General features: G+C 41.4%; 1 protein-coding gene across 1 annotated transcript; it reads left to right on the top strand.

Annotated features, from left to right (window-relative positions):
* Positions 1–280: 280 nt before the first annotated feature.
* Positions 281–1,432, top strand: LOC110944559 (F-box/kelch-repeat protein At1g23390). Its single transcript, XM_022186219.1, has one exon. The coding sequence runs from the start codon at positions 281–283 to the stop codon at positions 1,430–1,432; it is 1,152 nt and encodes a 383-aa protein (XP_022041911.1).
* Positions 1,433–15,014: the final 13,582 nt, after the last annotated feature.

Consider the following 15,014-nt stretch of genomic DNA (forward strand, 5'->3'; position numbering starts at 1 on the left):
ATAATTAATTAGATTGCTCTGAAGTCTCGATACAATTCACCAACTCACAAATAATTGTCCGTTTTCCACAAGTCTCTATCAAGCCACCTCATTGTTTTGCTTGTACGCAATATAAATCGAGTTGCTTACTCACTCATTCAAAAACCTACACTTATAGATAAATTGATGCAAGCTTAGACCTCTACTTGCAAGCTAGTAAAACCCAACAAAAACAACACTAGTTAGTCTCGCTACAAAGACGATTCTTTCTGTGACCACCCTCTGACGTTTAGTTACATTCATGAACAACTACACCGAAACAAACTCCTCCACCGAACCACCACCCATCCATGGCGACATACTAGACGCCATACTCTCTCACATCCCACTCATCCACCTCATCCCCTTATCCCATGTGTCAAAAGCCTGGACCGCTAGCGTGTCATCCACCTTCCGAACCTCCACCAACCCTAAACCATGGTTAGTCCTACACACACAAAGCAGCCGGCACTCGTACCAGTACCAGTGCCCGTACCCGTCCACCCACGCCTACGACCCGGACTCCAACAAATGGATCCGGATCCATACCCGATCTCCAACAACCAATCACATCACCACACTCCGATCATCTCACTCTAACCTCCTCTACACACTCTCTCCAACAAACTTTTCATTCTCATTCGATCCACTCCATCTGACGTGGCACCACGTGTCAGCACCGAAAGTCTCGCGTCTCGATCCAATCGTAGCAGTCGTAGGCCGGCGCGTGGTGGTCGCAGGCGGCGCGTACGATTTCGAAAATGATCCACTCGCTGTAGAGATCTACGACCTCCAGTCACACACCTGGATCAAATCGGATCCGATGCCTAGGATTTTCAGTTTCAACCACTCCGCTTCATCGATCTGGCTTTCGGTTGCTTCCGATGATCCGAATCTGTTCGTTATGGAGAAAAGCTCCGGCATGACGTACTCGTTCGATACGAGTACAAACACGTGGTCCGGGCCGTACGATCTGCGTCCGGACCGTAACGTTTATCATTCGGTTATCGGAAAATTAACCGGAAGATTGATTGTGATCGGAGTGTTAGGTGAAGCTGAGGATGTTACCGGTGTGAAGGTGTGGGAGGTGGATTGTGAATCGTTTGGATTGAAGGCGATCGGAGAGATGCCGGTGGATATAGTTGAGGATTTGAGGAGGTGTGATGAGGTAATATCGTCAATTGATGTGGTTATGGGGGGAAATGTGGTGTATATGTGTGTTGGTGAGAGAGATGGAGAGGTTGTTGTGTGTGAGGTTGGGGATAAGGGTGGATGTAGGTGGCGCAAGGTGGTGAATACGGTGGGGGAGTGTGGTGTTATGGATAGAGTGGTGTTGACGTGCTCGGTGGTGGGGGTGGAGGACCTGCAACGAGCGGTGAGGGTAGAGGATTGGAAGTTTGTTGTGAAACGGTGAGTTGTGGTTTGGTGTGTTGACTTGGTGGAAATCGGTGTTGGACTGTTGGTGTTGGTGTGATGTGTTTGTTTGAGTAAAAGTGTAAAAACTCAACTGAAATTAACCGAAAATCGGTTATTGATTATATTTTTGTACTACCATTTAACTGAAATTAACCGAATTGAAATCAACCAAACCCTTTTATATTTTTATATATTTCTAGCTTTTATAACTCCATCTCATGTTTTATACTAGTATTTCATGTATTTATACCTTCATTTCATTTATCTATACATTCCTTTCATGTATTTATACATTCGTTTGATGTATTTCTAAGTAAATATTTTTGCCCTTGTTTGGTTTGATTATTAAACGAAATTAACCGAACCGAAAACCGATAAATTAACCGACTAAAACTAAACCGATTACTGATGACTTCAGCTTTAGCTATTGTTACGGTTTAACTAGAAGGCTTAGCTCATGATTTTTGTGTTTAGCTGACGGCTAACTTGGCTATTTTGGAGATGACTAAAAAGTAAAAAATGATTCCTAGATTGGATACTTTCCAGCCAAACTTGTCTAATTTCAGAATTACTCTATATCTTAAAATAAAAGATCGGTGGCTGTTACATCACAGTCACCGCCTTTGCTTTTATATAAACAATGTTTTAGTGTGAAATATCAAGATTGGAGTTTGGTCTGTCGGTTCTCCTGCCTCAAGCTAAATAGGAGGTCAGGAGTTTGACTCCTGATTTACCTTTTTTCCCTGAACTGTAGGTTTTAGTATTATGTGATTCCTCCCTTTCTTTTTCTTAACACATAGTTTAATATTTACTAGTCAAATGTCCCGCGCACTGCGGCGGGTATTTGGTTGGAGTTAGTTCGACTTATTACGTGATCGATTCAGTATTGGCACTCGGTAACCAAAAGATAAAAACCAAAAAAATATAATATGACCAAAATGATACCGGCACGTCTTTTACATCTTGCGAAAACGGTAAAAACGAAAATACTACCGGTTTGAATGTTATTCGGTCGGAATTGGATCGGTCTCGACAACAGTATAGATGTCAAGAAAACCATAAGAATCAATATAGGTAGCGATGTTGTTCGGACAATATCGCTTTGATTCGGTTAGGGTAAAAAAATATTGTATATCACTCGCTCGCTTTCGAAAAAAATATTTTATCAAAACAAAGATAGAAAAAATAAGCACGTCGTACAACCTTTGTAACAATTAAATATATGACATTTATAACCCATGGTTTATTGAGAAAGATGTAATATAAATAATTTTTTTAAAGGAATGCGTATATGTTTTAATTTTTTTTAATAAAATAATAAATTTAGTAAAAGTTTTTAACATAATGATAAATTTAGATAAAGAAAGTCACTTCCAAGAATTGAACTTGTGTGGTGAAAGCAAGATATGTAGTTGCAAAAGGCCATAATCATTTCACCAACCAATATTCTTTTCATTAAGTTCAATATATAATGTATATATTATTAAACCAAATGTTGGTATAAAAAAAAATAAGGATTAGTCCTATGTCACCCAAACACTATTTATCAAGCTTGGCCAATAATATATATAAAATAGGTTGGATTTTAGAAATAAAAGTTGGTTACACTTTATAAATTAATACCTACACCCATATTTTTCAAGTAAGTTATACATTCACTTCTTACTTTTGATAATTAATACCATTGATCCGTCAAACTTTTTTAGTTAATAACTTGACGTCTCATTTTATTTGAATTTCTTTTACGATTTTAGACCGTAGTTTGTCATACATTAATATACTTTTTTTTTTACATTTATGCCTAACGATGTTAATGTCTAAATTACTTTTACGATTTTACATGGTTGTCAAAATTACTGTTACAACTTTACACAGCAAAACGACGACTGAGATATACTCTATTTTTATCTATTTCAAATGATATTAGTGTCACGAACGTACCGTGTGTACTAAAGTCAAAAACGCGTAATGTCATATGTGGGCATCACACGTTAATGTCATCATTTTACATTGTAATTACAATGCTTATATAGGTTACACCGAATTAGATCGGATACGTCGAAACACGTGTTTTCATATGGTTAATGCACCACATAACGTGCCGATAACTATAAACAACTAAGATGTCACAGCCGTAACGCGCGGCGTATGGCAGTATTGACGTACCTATTGGGTTAATTCACATTTCAACGTAAACGACTAACATTTTGACATAAACTTTTTGCTAAAACGAGTCTGGTCAAATACAATATGTTTTTATACTTTTTTTGTACGTACGTAAACTGTGTTTGAAAGCGAGTCAGGTCAAATATAATATATTTTTTTCATTTGACAGCAACCTGATTTTATTCGGAAACAAGTAATGTCAAATATACGGTATAAATTCGAAATATTTTAACTTTTGACGCCGCCGCAACGTGCGTCAGGTCAAATTCCTAGTTTTCTCATATAATTAGTATCGTCATATAAGAATTAACTTAGCATCGTTATTTTCTATAAGATATAATTTACATTCCCTTGTGGAAATAAATTAATAGTAAAAGGTTTAAACTTTAAATAGAAAGGGTTGTTAACATATAGAGTGTATAAATGATTTTAGGCAAATTGGATTTAAATAATCCCAACTCAATGTTATTGGCCAATAATAATCCCAATTCATTTAATCACCAATAATAATTCGAACTATTCACTTTTGTTTGTAAAATACTCCCAGTTAAAAAAACACTAACTAGGTTAAAAATTTGCTGACGTGGCTTGCCACGTCACCTGCCACGTCAGTTGCCATGTCATAAAAAATGCCACATCAACTGCCACATCAGCTGCCACGTCATCAAAAATGCCACGTAGACTGCCACATCAGCTGCCACGTCATCAAAAAATGCCACATCAACTGCCACGTCATATGACACATCAGCTAAAAGGGCCACATGAGATGCCACATCAGCAAATTTTTAACCTAGTTAGTGTTTTTTTAACTGGGAGTATTTTACAAACAAAAGTAAATAGTTCGGATTATTATTGGTGATTAAATGAGTTGGGATTATTATTGGCCAATAACAGTGAGTTTGGATTATTTAAATCCAATTTGCCATGATTTTAATAGGTTGTGTAATTTTTAATTCACTTCATGCGTAGTAAAGGGTTGTTAACCTGTAGAGTGTAAAAATGATTTTATTAGGTTGTGTAATTTTAATTTCCTTCTGGTGTAGTTTTTTATGCTTAATTTTTATTTCCTTCATGCGTAATTTCAATTGTTATTTGCTTTATGCATAATTACCTTTAACACTTTGCACGTTAAGTATACTCTGTACATTAACTTACTACGAAATTTAAGTTAGCTTCTTTTGTATATTTAGAACATAAATAATTAAACTTATCGCTTTTATGTAAACACCTTTAGGCCACGTAATGGGTATTATAGGGCATGAAAGAGTTTGATAATGCCCTTAGTACCATCTCCTTGGGCATTATAGGGGCATGAAAAGGGAGGGGCATTTCTAGAATAATGCCCAAAGAGGAGGAAAAAAATGGTAAGTATTGAATGAAACTAGTATTAAGTAGCCCCGCGTTGCGGCATGGGCGAGCACTAATGCCACACTACTGTCAGCGACCACCGACACTGAAGTTGCGGTGTTAACGCGGAGAAATTAAACCGAAACGTAAAATATGGAATAAAATAACTAAGTTGATCTAGGACTCGCGCGTTACGATGAACCCTCGTCTATTTTTTCCTGTCTGACAGGTTCATCGTGATCTATATCTATGTATAATATATATCATTACCACTATACAAACCATAATATATACATTAAAACAACCATTGCATTATGATGCTAATTATATTTACACAAGATTTTGGCTAAATTAATTAGATTATTATAAATAATAATAATTTACAAATAAAACAACACAATTTTGAATGGATCAAACCGATTGAATATGGTAAGATAATGAAACCATTATTTGATTAGGGTACAACCTCTTAAGCATAATTTACAACCATACATGCATACAAAACAGATTGGATTTGGTAATGTAATGAAACTATTATTATTTGATTAAGGTACAACCACTTAAACACAACTTACAACCTATATTTGATTAAGGTACAACCATTTAAGCACAATTTACAACCAAAGATGCACACAAATGTTTCAAATTAATAGTATATAATATAATGAGCATTAACCGTTACACATTTTTTGTAGAAGCGTTATAATGTTGATGTGGCAAAAAATGCTTCTTAGAGGGCATTAACCATTACACATGGTCTTAGTAGTTAGTAACTAAGTTTTCTTTCTTTCATTAAAACATAAATAATTAAACTTATCGTTTTTATGTAAACACCTTTAGCAGTAACTAATATTTTTTTTTTTATTTTTTCACTAACATCACAAAACTTTTTGTTTTAATCAAAGATTTAATATTGTTACATTGGTTTGAATCTAACTTATAAAAAAACTCCAAATAATGTCACATGTCATTTTCTCCTTCAATCTAATAAATTTTATTTATATTTGTTTAATAAATTTCTTTTAATATTAATATTAATTACTAACCAACATATAGATATCACTTATTTTTATCCTTATCTTTATCTAAAATTAATAAATAACTTCAATTTTGCAATTTAGACCCTTTATTTTTTTACTTTTAACCTAAAGTTTTTCATCTTTTGCAATTTAATCCCAACTCTTTTTTATTTTCAAATTTTGTCCACCATACTTTTCATCTTTCCCAAGTTTTTCGTTATGTTCTAAAATTTGTGAGTTAACGCACCGCAACGTGCGTGTGAGGTTCAACATTTTTTCGTATATTTTTCCCGTTTGACTGGCCCGTTGCGCCAGATCTATTTTTCTGCGTTTGACAAGTTCGTCCAACACGCGGGACCTGGATGGACTTAGTTATTGATTTCTATGTTTTACGTTTCGGTTTAATTTCTCAGCAACGAGCGTGCGTGATTCAAAAATTTTACGTCTGCTTTTCACTCGACGTTATTTTTTCCCCGTTTTGATTTATTTTGTTTTTACGAGCTTTTCCGGTGTTGGTGGTCGCTGACAATGGTATAGTATTGCTACTACTTAACACAGTTTTACGACAACCGCTGCAACGCAGAGGCTTAATACTAGTTTCCTATAAATTGTTACAACTAAGTGACTTAAAATGAGACAATTATAAAACATAATTAATATTTTTTATACATTAACCTAACACGTAGAGGTGGAAAAAAAAATACTACATACTGATAAACTTTTTTTATTAATTAATTTAAGTTATTTCACAAAAGTTTTATAATAAAAAACTAAAAGGGTTATTGGATTTTAATAATCCTAAGTTTCACCTGTTGGCCGATAATAATCTCAGCTTTAAAAATTTCCTCCAATAATTCCAACTTGTAAAAGTTTGGCCGTTATTGATCCTTTTCTAACATAGGTGCACTTAAACCAATTAAGGAGTCTCTAGGTGTAATTGAATCTATTGAGGAGAACAAATTCTTATATGTTTGAAAAGGATCAATGGCGGCCAAACTTTTACAAGTTGGGATTATTCGAGAGAATTTTTAAAGTTGGGATTATTATCGGCCAACAGGTGAAACTTAGGATTATTTAAATCCAATAACCCAAAATAAAATTGAAAGTTTAGTAATTTTATAGTTAAAGATTCCACTAATATTGATATTTTGAGTTTGCCAATGAGGTGGCGGTGGAGTCGCAAGGGAGAGACTTGGTGTTCTAAGGGACCAAAGTTTAATTACTGACCTCCCCATTATTTTTTGCGGCACCTGGTGATGATGGGAGACTAGGAGAAAAGGTGGAGATCGCTAGTTCGATCCTTGAACTGAGCGGTTTTTACCTCACCGCACTGTCGTGCCTTCGGGCGAGTGTTCACGGGCTTCGGCCATAGGTTAGGGTTTTCCCCGGTTCGAAGGCGAGTGTATCCCGATGTAGTGAATTTCGTCAGTAGCTCATTTGAAGGATTCGTTCACCGTTAAAAAACTAATATTTTGAGTTTAACAAGTGCAGACTCTTAGTCATAAAGTCGTAACCACTACCTACCACCTGTTAATGTTTCAAAATCTATCGGTGAAAACGAAAGAACGAGTACATCATCCACCAAGAAAAATGAATACATTAAAATTAAAATCCATAAATAAATAACTCAACACCAAGAGATGGCATATCCAAAAGGTCACGGAATTTAATTTGTATTAAGATCATTCGGTGTGGGGTGTGGGGCGTGGAGAGGGGGGACACGCCCCTTTACTTCTTACCCACCACTCTGTCCACATTGATTTTGGATGTTGCCCCTTGTCAATGGCAAGATTTTCATGGGTGTTGCCCTATCCACATTGATCTTGGACGTTTCCCGTTGCAACGCCTTACTCACACCCATTTGACTTTTTCACCTTTTACCTTTGCTCTCTCTGCCTTTCACCCACCCCTTGCAATTTGTAATTTAGGGAGCAAGTCTCCTAATGTCTATATTCCGTCTACGTGATAGAGATTTATGCCTTTACTCTTGCCAACCACACCATACGGTCTAAAACAAACACATAGTTTTATTCTTGAGATAAGAAGTTAATTGATCAAATCGAAACAAAAGCTTTTGAATTGGGAGAAAAAGAACATCAAGTAATGAAAACAAAACAAACTCAACTTCAATATCATAAACAAATAAATGGGTATCAACTTCTTCCCCCGTTTCCAGCTATGTGACTGATTACCATTGACACAAATTCGATCTAGCTTTGATCCGCAAGTTTTTTTTGTTCGACGTTAACACAATGGCATACTCTGTAATTTTCTCGTATAATTATGGATTTGTTTACAACACATGATTATTTCTTAGGCCATGTGTAATGGACATTAGGCCACTTGGTATACTCTAACATCTATAGGTGTTAATCCTAGTTGGCATCCGTTAACACTTGTTACACCGCTTGAAGGGTGTTAAGAGGCATTAAAAGATTCATATGTTAAGAAGTTAACTAGGAGAGAGAGGGAGGGAATCAAGCATTGCAAAATTTACACACACACAATGACGAGGTGTGACCCGCATCGGTCACCCGACCCGGTTACAACCTTTTATATTAATGTGAATACAAACATTTATTCTAGAACCTTCCATATCTACATGGAAGGTGCACAACTAAATCTCCCACTTTTTGGGAAGATCGTGTAAATCTCCAGTTTATCGGAACGTATCCTGGAATAAGGGAAACCCTAATGGAAAACCTATAAATAGAGACGAATGCATAAGGTATGATCATCTAATTCCCATATATCTTCCTCTCCAATACTTCTCTCAAGAACCAATACTTATTCTCACGCCGGAGGGTGGTTACAGGAATAACCCCATTCCTGTAACGAGTCCTAACGGTGTTTCTGTTTTGCAGCCACTCGTTCAAGTCACTAATCATCGAAGTCATTGGTGCTGTTAAGGTCAGTGTTTCTTCATTGGCGCCATCCGTGGGACCATATTAGCGACAAAGAACTTCATGGCAAGTGATCAGAACATGGCTGGTCAAACGTTGACAAATAATAACTTGGCGCTGGGGGCGGGAAGCGGAACCACTCCACTATCGTCCCCGGCCGTCACCAGGTCGTTAGATCCAGAGTTCGAGGCGGAAGGGCCGCCACCGGGTTTTGATAATATCACCACCGTCTCTTCCCAGGCCGTGGTTACAAACCCTTTCCTCTATATGCCCTCACAAACACCACCTGGGAGGACGGAGGGGACAGGCGGTAGCGCCTTTGCCCCAGGGACTGCTGTTTTTTCACAGACTTCACGCCTTTACTCCACTCCCGTCATCACCTCGGCGAGTCCCAGTATCTTAGTATCTGAAACCAATACTCCCCAATACTACCAACCGTTGGTTTCTAATCCAATGCCACCGTTGTATTCAGCCGCGCTTACGGCGGCGTTATCTACCCCACCTCATCAGCCGGTCATCATGCCAACCGGGGTAATGAATGCCCCTGTTACACCAGGAAATCAAATGTATTTCCCGGGGTATTGCTACGCGCCCCCTTTTGGGTATTTACCCTCATACGGGGGAACAGCTTATCCGCTTCAGGGAACAGCGCAAGGAAGCTCTCAATCGCCATACGCGGCCTACATGCCGCCGTGGTGGAACTTTCCGACGCCACAACCAATGTATACCCAAGCGCCAACTGAACCTGTGCACAACAGAGAAAATGCGGTCAGACCCCGGATGACTCCTTTGGAAAACTCCGGTCTGGGAACAGGTCCCGCCCCGTGTGTGAACATCCCACCTACACAGCCGGTGAATGTAGAAGAGGACGAATTAACCAAGCCGTACAAGCCAGTAGATGCAACATTCCGATCCAAATTCACGCGTAGGATCGCTGAAGCCCCTATCAAAGAAAAACCGAAGATGCCCCAAACAGTCGGCAAGTACGATGGCCTCACTGACCCGGACGATCATCTTAATTTATTTAAGAGCGCGGGTGAAGTGGCCTGCTGGCCCATGCCCCTATGGTGTAAGATGTTCGTACAAACTTTAGTGGGAGCGGCGCGAGTATGGTGGGACAGCTTACCCACGGGTGAGATAGATAGTTTTGAAGATTTGGAGTCAAAGTTCATCCTGCAGTTCAGTCAGCAGCGCCGACACACGAAAGATAGGAACGAACTCCTTCATATCCGTCGTCGAGACAATGAGACGGTAGAAAACTTCATCATCAGATTCAACAAAGAAAGCCTGGCGATACCAGGCGTCACCAATGATTTGGCATGTGGAGCTTTCCTCCAAGGGGTTAACGATGATGAATTACTGAGAACATTGCACGGAAGGGACGGGGTACCCCCGACCATAGACGAGATACTGCGGATAGCCAAAGTATACGTTATACAGGAAAAAGCGGTAGCGGCCAGCCACGCGGCTAACAGAAAGAAAGAAGCCCTAAAAAACCAGGAGGAAAAAGATCACCGGGGGTCCAAGAGCAAGCACAGGGGAGACCGATATCAGCGAAACGACAAAGACTCGCGGTATGACAGACACCGGAGCTCCTATTCAAGGAATGAGACGTCAAAACCTCGGTCTGAATATCCCAATTTAAGCAAGACCTCGGCAGAGATTCTTGCCTCAGAAAACCTCAGGCTCAATCCACCAAAACCACTGAAAGACAACCCGAACAAAGATACGAGCAAATACTGCGAGTATCACAAGGGGAGCGGACACGACACTAACGATTGTTTCCAGCTTAAGAAACAGATCGAATACTTCGTAAAGTCAGGAAAATTGGCACACCTAGTGCGAGATATCAAACAAGGCCCGCCCGTGGTCGTGGAGGAGAACGATAAGGCGGCAGGAAAAAGGCCGCGCGAGTTGAACATGGTTCATGCCGATATAAGAAGAGGGGCGAAGCGGAGTTTCTCCACGCTCGAACCCTGGATGTTGGCAACAATGACTATAGAACCACGAATGGAAGATTTGCATCTTACCACGGACGCCCTGATCATTTCCGCGGCGGTAGGGGACTACCGTATGAGGCGAATCCTAGTCGACACTGGAAGCTCAGAAGATATCATCTACGAACATTGCTTTGATAGAATGCAACCAGAAGATAAAAAGCTGCTCGAATCAGTACATGCCCCTATTAAAGGTTTCACAGGAGAGAAGGTGGATCCTATTGGTCAAATCACCTTCCCGGTAACTTTCGGGCAAGCACCCAAAGAAAGAACAATACTACTAACTTTCCTCGTGGTCCGCGCCGAGTCCTACCACAATGTGATTATCGGAAGGTTCACCCTGGGAAAGTTAGACGCCATAGTCTCCACGGCGAGAGGTTTTATGAAGTTTCCAACACCACAAGGTATCGCTACCGTATTTCGTGATAGAATTGGAGAAATATTGGATACCAAACGATGTCGCCAAGGGCCCGCGGGGGCCACGGGACCAGAAAGGTGGGTATTAAGCACACGCCACCCGGACCAAATGGTCACCATCGGCGACACTCTGTCCCCAGAATTAAAGAGCGATTTGAAGCAATTGTTAAAAAGAAACGCAGACATCTTCGCTTTCGAGCACGCCGATATGACGGGAGTCCCCCGCGATAAAGCGGAACATAAACTCGCCACGCTCCCAGGCATTAAGCCAGTCGCCCAGGGTAAATGCAGCATGGCCCCGGATCGCCGGGCAGCGGTCGTTAAGGAAGTACGCAAGTTAGTGGAAGCTGGAATCCTCAGGGAAACACAGTACCATACTTGGGTGTCTAACCCGGTCATGGTTAAGAAACCAGATGGCACATGGCGGATGTGCATCGACTTCAAAGATCTGAACAAGGCGTGTCCAAAAGACGCGTACCCGTTGCCCGAGATTGATTTAAAGGTCGACTCCCTGGTGCCATATCGATACAAGTGTTTTTTAGATGCGTATAAAGGATACCACCAGATCAAAATGTCCAAAGAAGATGAAGAGAAAACAGCCTTCCACACCGATGTTGGCATCTTTTGTTACACCAAAATGCCTTTTGGGCTACGGAATGCAGGAGCTACCTACCAGAGGCTCATGGACAAGGTGTTCGAAACACAGATCGGGCGAAATTTGGAAGTCTATGTAGACGACCTTGTAATCAAGAGCAGCGAAGAAAAACAAATGTTGGCAGATATAGAGGAAACTTTCCAGCGGCTCAGAGAGTACAACATAAAGTTAAACCCAAAGAAGTGTTCGTTTGGGGTGGAAGAGGGGAAGTTCCTGGGGGTAGTAGTCACCCGAGACGGTTTTAAAGCTAACCCAGAGAAAATAACCGCCATATCGCGAATGCCTTCTCCCCGAACGTTGAAGGAAGCTCAAGCCCTAAATGGACGACTGGTAGCAATCAACAGGTTCTTAGCAAGGCATGCTGAGAAATCGTTACCATTCATAATAACGCTAAAAGATTGCCTCGACAAAAAGAATTTCAAATGAACCAGCGAAGCGGAACGAGCTCTGCAGGAAATGAAGCGTTTCATAGAAAGGCTACCCACGCTGACTGCGCCTAGACACGGTGAAGTGCTAAAAATGTATCTAGCGGCAGCCCACACAGCAGTGAGCGCCGTGCTCATGGTTGAGCGGGAAGGAAAACAAACACCAATATACTACATAAGCCGGGTATTAGCAGGGCCTGAAACGCGCTACCCTACGCTGGAAAAGCTAGTTTTAGCATTGGTACACGCCACGAGGCGATTAAGAAGGTACTTTCAGGCACATCGCGTACAGATCTTAACCAACTATCCGCTACAGCAGGTCCTGCACAAACCGGAGGTCTCGGGTAGGTTGGCCAAGTGGGCTATCAAGCTGGGAGCCCTAGATATCGAATATCAGAAACGAACGACGGTTAAGGGGCAAGTAATTGCTGAGTTCTTAGCCGAAATACCGGAAGGAGAGGTTGTTACAGACCCGGTCATCCAAGATATACCAGAGTCCAGCACCGCGAGGCAGACTTGGAAGTTATACACAGATGGATCATCTAGTGGAAAGGGATCCGGGGCAGGCCTGATGCTGATAAGTCCAGATCAAATCAGGCTAATGTACGCCTTACGTTTTGACTTCGAGTGCTCTAATAACGAAGCGGAATATGAGGCATTACTGGCAGGGTTGCGAATGGCAAAATCCATGGGGGCAGCCAGGGTAGACGCGTACGTCGACTCGCTGCTGGTCAACAATCAAGTCAACGAAACATATGAAGCAAAAGACGAGGCAATGGCAAAATATCTGGCAAAAACCAAAGAGCTCATGAATTCCTTCGACAAAGTCACACTTAACCACATGCACAGAGGGAAGAATCAGATAGCAGACGCCTTAAGCAAACTCGCCACCTCCGGCATGGAAAGGGAAGTCAAAGTTGAAACATTACAGACGCCTTCAATCGAACCACGAAGCGTTTCCGCTGTCACAATAGAAGAACCCTGTTGGTATACCCCAATCCTACTTTTTCTTAAAACAGGCGAGCTACCCCCCGCCAAGGGCGAAGCACGAAAGGTACAAACGAAAGCGCTGCCATATGAAGTCAACGATGGCGTCCTGTATCGAAAATCTTACTTAGGTCCGCTGCTGCGATGTGTTTCCCCAGTAGAAGCGAAATACCTCATCAGCGAAATACATGAGGGTATATGCGGCATACACGCCGGACCTCGAGCAGTGGTGGCCAAAATTCGTAGCGGAGGGTATTACTGGCCCGGGATGCACGAAGACGCTGTAAGAGAATTCGAAGATGCCTTAGCTGTCAGAAGTTTGCTCCTCAAACAATTCGGCCCAAAAATAGCCTGGTACCGGTGACATCAGCATGGCCTTTTTAGAAATGGGCCGTAGATATCGTGGGACCTTTCCCGCCAGCTCCCGGGAAGTTAAGATATTTAATCGTGGCGGTTGATTACTTCACCAAATGGGTGGAAGCAAAACCTTTGGCTAAGATAACGGCGGAAAACGCCAAAAAGTTTCTCTGGGAACACATTGTATGCAGGTTCGGCTTACCGCTCTACCTGGTAAGTGACAATGGGACGCAGTTCACGGATAGAATTTTCCAGGAATGGTGCGCCGACCTCCACATCCAGCAGATCTTCACGTCGGTAGCACACCCACAGGGTAACGGGCAGGTGGAGCGGACGAACAGGAGCTTGCTAGAGGGTATTAAAAAGCGGTTAGGACACGAGGGAAGCTCGTGGGTGGAAGAGTTACCACATGTCCTTTGGGCACATCGAACAATGCCCAAGACTAGCAACAACGAAACCCCATTCAGCCTTACCTACGGAATGGAGGCGATGATACCTGCTGAAGCAGGGTTGCCGTCATTACGCCGTCTCAAGGTAAACAACAACAATGATCAATCGCTGAGAGAGGGCCTAGATTTGTTGGAAGAGAGGCGCGAGGCGGCCGCCATCAGCGAGGCACGATACAAAAAAGCGCTGGAAAAATATTACAACAAACGGGTGGCTAAACTAAGTTTCAAGGTAGGCGATTACGTCATGCGCGATAACGAAGCAAGCCGAATGGAACCAGCGGGAAAACTGGGCCCAAACTGGGAAGGCCCCTATGTCATCCATGAAGACCTGGGTAAAGGGGCCTATCGCCTGTCCCGACTAGATGGCACGCCGGTCCCGCGCAGTTGGAACATCGCCCAGTTGAAGAAATGCTACCTGTAATGCCTTGCTCCTAACAGCAAGAGTTAATTATCTCCTCCAACTCACACTTGTAACCCGTGATGGGACTTTTTTCTGTTTTTCTTTTTTGCTTCATGCAAGTTTAATAAAGATTTAAGTTCATTTACTACAAAAGTTACCACCGCACGATGAATGCATTAACCGGTAAAAACAAAAACAAAACCCCTAAACACGAAATATCTTTCATTATAAGTCATAGGGTTAACCACAACAAGCGCTTACGGCGGGTATCTTGGTAATAGATACATAAACCGCCTCAAAAATAGATAGGCATCATCACATATACATGACCTATCTCAAAAAAAAAAAAAAATTAAAAACCAAGTACTTGTCCCTGTTTCTAAAAACCAAACATAAGGGAACCAAAATACAAAACATGTTCACAAACACCTACTGAGGAAGGCTGGGTGCCATCACCA

Source organism: Helianthus annuus, chromosome 6 (genome assembly GCF_002127325.2).
Source record: "Helianthus annuus cultivar XRQ/B chromosome 6, HanXRQr2.0-SUNRISE, whole genome shotgun sequence".
NCBI lineage: Eukaryota > Viridiplantae > Streptophyta > Magnoliopsida > Asterales > Asteraceae > Helianthus > Helianthus annuus.

What these genes read in the sequence shown, in the direction of transcription:
- LOC110944559 (XM_022186219.1), top strand. Translation starts at nt 281, where the DNA reads ATGAACAACTACACCGAAACAAACTCCTCCACCGAACCACCACCCATC.